Source organism: Odocoileus virginianus, chromosome 17 (genome assembly GCF_023699985.2).
Source record: "Odocoileus virginianus isolate 20LAN1187 ecotype Illinois chromosome 17, Ovbor_1.2, whole genome shotgun sequence".
NCBI classification, from domain to species: Eukaryota; Metazoa; Chordata; class Mammalia; order Artiodactyla; family Cervidae; genus Odocoileus; species Odocoileus virginianus.
In genome coordinates this window covers 40911757-40916490 of record NC_069690.1, presented here as the reverse complement: position 1 = coordinate 40916490, position 4734 = coordinate 40911757, and the positions used below count along the sequence as shown (strand labels likewise).

Genomic DNA, 4734 nt, shown 5'->3' with positions numbered 1-4734 from the left:
AAAACCAAGTACACCCAGCTTTTCCTCCCCGGGGCTGTGCATGTTCTGGACTCTCATCTTACCCCACAGTGGACTCTTTCGCACCCTCTAAGCATCAGCTGGGATGTCACCTCCTCAGAGGCCTTCTGAAGCCCTTGTCACTCTCTCATTTCACGTTATTCTTTCTTGGCACCTGTCACCACAATCTGTCATCTTATTTGTTTATTGTCTCTCTCCCGCCCCCAGTAGACTCCACGGAGCCGAGCATCAAGAGACATAAGCCGGCAGCCCTTGGGACTGGCACACATTTTATTTGGCTTGCACAGTGTTTTCCCCAAAATTAAATTTATTGGCAATCTTTAGAAGTCAAGAGATTTTATATAAACATCTGAATATCCAAGTTATCATGAAGACGATCTAGCACAACAGGGTAGAGGTGCCTGGCGGCTGCAGCCTCTAATTTTCAACCCCTGGCCCCTACCACACCCCATTACATCACACTTGACTGTCTGCACTCCTTTATCTTACCTGTCTGACCTCTGGCGGCCTTTAGAGTCTAAAACCTCGCCATGTTCCCCTGCAATTATGAACATTTCAATTAATAAGCTGAAAGTGCAAGAAAGGTTGACTGGTTTTCTTTTTTTTTTTTTTTTTTTTTTGGTCCCCGGAGGGTGGGGAGTTGGGGACGGTGGGATGCAGGCTCTTAGATCTCTTGACAGGATCCAACCCGGGCACCCTGCACTGGGAGCAGTGCAGTCTTAACCACTAGACCACAAGGGAAGTCCCAGTTTGACTGTTTTGAGGGCAATAATTCAACTAAGCTCTGGGAAAGCTCAACTCCACACAATATGTATGACACCAAGGACCCCCTTCTAAGTGCGTGAATTCTTCTTGGCCCCCAGAACCAACGTTACTCTCCCTTGAACTCCTGCTGATGATCTGGACATTCTTTCCTTAGACAATCTAAATGGTAAGCTTAAAGTAGATTAATCCATTTTTAGATTAGATTCATCTAAATGATAAATTAATCTAAGTAATAAGGTTTTGATTACACTACTGTACATTGATTAACGTACCGCCCTAAATCCGTCAAGGAGTAAATCTGTCAAGTAGGGAATTGGGTGGGTTCATACATAGTGGGAATTTGTCGTGTCTGGGACGGTCACCATCTAAATCATCTCTAAGGAGTGCTAAATCTACCCCCAAGAAAAGACCCGCCCGGCAACAAGGTCAAGGAGGCAGAACCCTCCAGATCATAGTACGCAGGCGTGACCGAAGCCTCCACCAGTTGTCTGCGCCGCCGTCACCCTCCTCCGGCACTGCGCAGGCGCTTAGACAGACCAACCTTTCCCTCCCCCTTCCATCTCTCCCCTAGTCGAGAGGACGCCCTCCCGCAGCACACAGTTCCTGCGCAAGCGCCGTCCCCCGTCCCCGCCCGAGGGCCAATTGGAAGCGGCGGCGGCTGGGCGCAGGGGGCACAACGCCGTGGGTGGGGCCTGGACGTGAGGGCAGCGCGCTGGCGTCACAGGGGCGGCTATATAAGTGAATACAGGCACCGCCCCTCCGCCCCAGTCACTGAGCCACCGCCGAGGACTCAGCAACCTCCCCCTTGAGCCCCCTCGCTTCCCGACGCTCCGTCCCCCCTGCCCGCCTTCTCCCGCCGCCGCCTTCCGCAGGCCGTTTCCACCGAGGAAAAGGAATCGTATCGTATGTCCGCTATCCAGAACCTCCACTCTTTCGGTAAGTCCCAGAAAGTCCCGCGGGGAGGAAGGCCCCGGCGGGGCGGCGGGGCGCTCCGGCCCTCAGACAGGGCCAAGAAAGCTGCTAAACCTTGTAGGTCTTCGTAAACTTGGGCGGAGAGGAACTGTCTTGGCCGCGGGCTGTGGGGCCGCGGCCTGGGCCCTAGGGTTGGCTCTTGAGCGCGACCGGAAGGAGCGGGCGGGAGGTCAGCCCTTGGGCGGGCTTCGCGTCTCGGGTGGCGCATTTACTAATGGCTCCTGGGCCTCTTCGGGCCACACCCGCCCCTCCCGCCACCCCAGCGTCACGTCCGGTACGTCACCGCCGTTGTCACGGTGCCGGGAGGGAGAGGCGGTGCCAGCCCTAAGTGACACCCGCGCGCGCCAATGGGGCGGGAAGTGTGGCCCCGCCTTAGAGCTCGGGTTCCGGCCGGTTGCATCAGCTGGGTGGGGCGCCGCCGGCCTGCCCTGGCTCCCCCGACACGTGATCGGCTTCCGAGGGCGGGCCTGGGGCAAGAAGCCCAGGCTTTCTCTCAGGCTGGGAAAGCTGGCCGTCCCGGACTGACCTGTTCGAGGATCGCCAACAAAGAACATGTCTGATCCGACCAAGCCCTGACGATTTCAGTATCAGTTTCTGCACGCAGAAGAGATCCAGTGGAAGGGTGGCAGTGGCATCTGAGCGCAGCATCACTAAACGAGCTTGACCTTTCTTCCTAGACCCCTTTGCTGATGCAAGTAAGGGTGATGATCTGCTTCCTGCTGGCACTGAGGATTATATCCATATAAGAATTCAACAGAGAAACGGCAGGAAGACCCTTACTACTGTCCAAGGGATCGCTGATGATTACGATAAAAAGAAACTAGTGAAGGCGTTTAAGAAGGTAGGTTTTTAATGAGATTTTAAGAAAATCTCATTAAATATTTACCCTGCCTCCATGGAGCTGCTGAGTTGTATTACTTACTGAAAGGGGTTATTACTGGCATTCAAACTGTTGCTTGGCTTAATTTGTTTTACTTGTGTTGTTGTTGCAGAAATTTGCCTGCAATGGTACTGTAATTGAGCATCCAGAATATGGAGAAGTAATTCAGCTACAGGGTGACCAACGCAAGAACATATGCCAGTTCCTGGTAGAGGTGAGTTCTGCTGCTTTTTTGGGGTACATTTGTGCCTCTTGCCTGGCTAACTAATCTCAGATCTGCCTGGTCTAATTTAGTTTCTTCTAGGGACATAGAAGTTTGTTTTATAAGACTAAGCCAAACAGTTTTTGAAGTTCATAGTGTATTTCTGGAAAGGAGGGATTTGTCCACCTTAAAGCTTACTAGCTTGAATCTAGTTTAAGGGTGCTCCACTCCAGTACTCTTGCCTGGAAAATCCCATGGACGGAGGAGCCTGGTAGGCTGCAGTCCATGGGGTCGCTAAGCGTCAGAGATGACTTGAGTGACTTCACTTTCATTTTTCACTTTGATGCAATGGAGAAGGAAATGGCAACCCACTCCAGTGTTCTTGCCTGGAGAATGCCAGGGACGGGGGAGCCTGGTGGGCTGCTGTCTGTGGGGTCGCACAGAGTCGGACGCAACTGAAGTGACTTAGCAGCATGCACATAGACACTAAAACAGATGTCTGGTTGGCTATTCTTAAGTGACAAAATCTTAGTGATGATAAACTGAGTGTACCCTGAGTTCAATGCATCTGGGCTCTGGGACTTCTCTTGGCCAAGTGCAGAAGTAGGAAGAGAGGATTGCTGTCTTCAGAAATGGAGGCTTTAACTCTGCTCCCTCTTAAAACTGCCCTTTTTTCCTTTTCAGATTGGACTGGCTAAGGACGACCAGCTGAAGGTTCATGGGTTTTAAGTGCTTTTGGCTCACTGAAGCTTAAGTGAGGATTTCCTTGCAATGAGTAGAATTTCCCTTCTGTCCCTTGTCACAAGTTTAAAAACCTCACAGCTTGTATAATGTAACCATTTGGGGTCTGCTTTTAACTTGGACTAGTGTAACTCCTTCATGCAATAAACTGAAAAGAGCCATGCTGTCTAGTCTTGAAGTCCCTCATTTAAACAGAGGTCAAGCAGTAGGCGCCTGGCAGTGTCCAGCCTGAAACAAAGCAATAACAGTGATGTTTCAGCCAAGTCCAGAGTTCCAAGATCACAGATGGCTATGTCTGGCCAGAAGCTCCTCGGCAGTCCCTCTGCAAAGTTCCCTGCCCTGAGAAAATGTCACCACCTGAACAGTCCTCGATGAAGTGGAGAGTGGAGGATGGGTGAGGCAGCTGTACTGCTAGAGGGTGCATTTGGTGGTCAGGGAAGGATCCCTTGATGTCTCCAACGTGACTGGGTGGGCAGAGCTTAGAGCAGCCACCCTCCAGTGAAGTGACAGGACATCTGGCTTGCCACCAAGGTCTTCATGACCAGACATGTTCTAGCTAATCGATGTCCAAACTAGAATGTGAGGCCAACCTTCTATCAGTTAAACTTTTGACAAGGGAACAAATTTCAAACCAATGTTATCAGTCACGTAGCTGTAGAGCTTGCAACTTACTAGCAACAGCTGCCCAATGCCTTGTGAAATAAACTGGTTTTTTGCCCCCCTCTTCAGTTTTAATGTTATGTAATGTATTTAAGCCCTTATTTAAATAAAACTTGTTTTCAGAAACATTTGACTTGCAGATTCTGTTTAATATATAATCAATCTTGTACATGGGGAGGAACCACAGAAATGGCAATAGAGGATACATCTGGACCCACAGCTCCTTAACTGGGGCCTGACCCTCTTAGCCAAGAAAAAGTAGTGAGCTTGTCTTTCCAAGCACACTCCCTACCCCGCCTTGTTAGCCACTGTGTAAGCATTCGGTCAGAGCTCTGTTGTCTCAGTGTCCTGAAAAGACCTGCTGAGAATGGTCATGAAGAGTCAACACTTGTCTACTTAGTCACCAGACCATCTTGTTAGCCGCCTGGATGTAGGATGACTTGGTGTAGAGGCCACCTGGGAACCATGACAGTGAGTGTGTCTGGAACCAGTGTGA

General features: G+C 50.6%; 1 protein-coding gene across 1 annotated transcript; it reads left to right on the top strand.

The window, feature by feature from the left end:
- Positions 1 to 1533: 1533 nt before the first annotated feature.
- On the top strand, positions 1534 to 4366 carry EIF1 (eukaryotic translation initiation factor 1). The gene is made up of 4 exons (XM_020887960.2): positions 1534 to 1719; positions 2433 to 2596; positions 2748 to 2849; positions 3522 to 4366. The coding sequence occupies exons 1-4, from the start codon at positions 1689 to 1691 to the stop codon at positions 3564 to 3566; spliced, it is 342 nt and encodes a 113-aa protein (XP_020743619.1). The 5' UTR covers positions 1534 to 1688; the 3' UTR covers positions 3567 to 4366.
- The last annotated feature ends 368 nt before the right edge of the window (positions 4367 to 4734 follow it).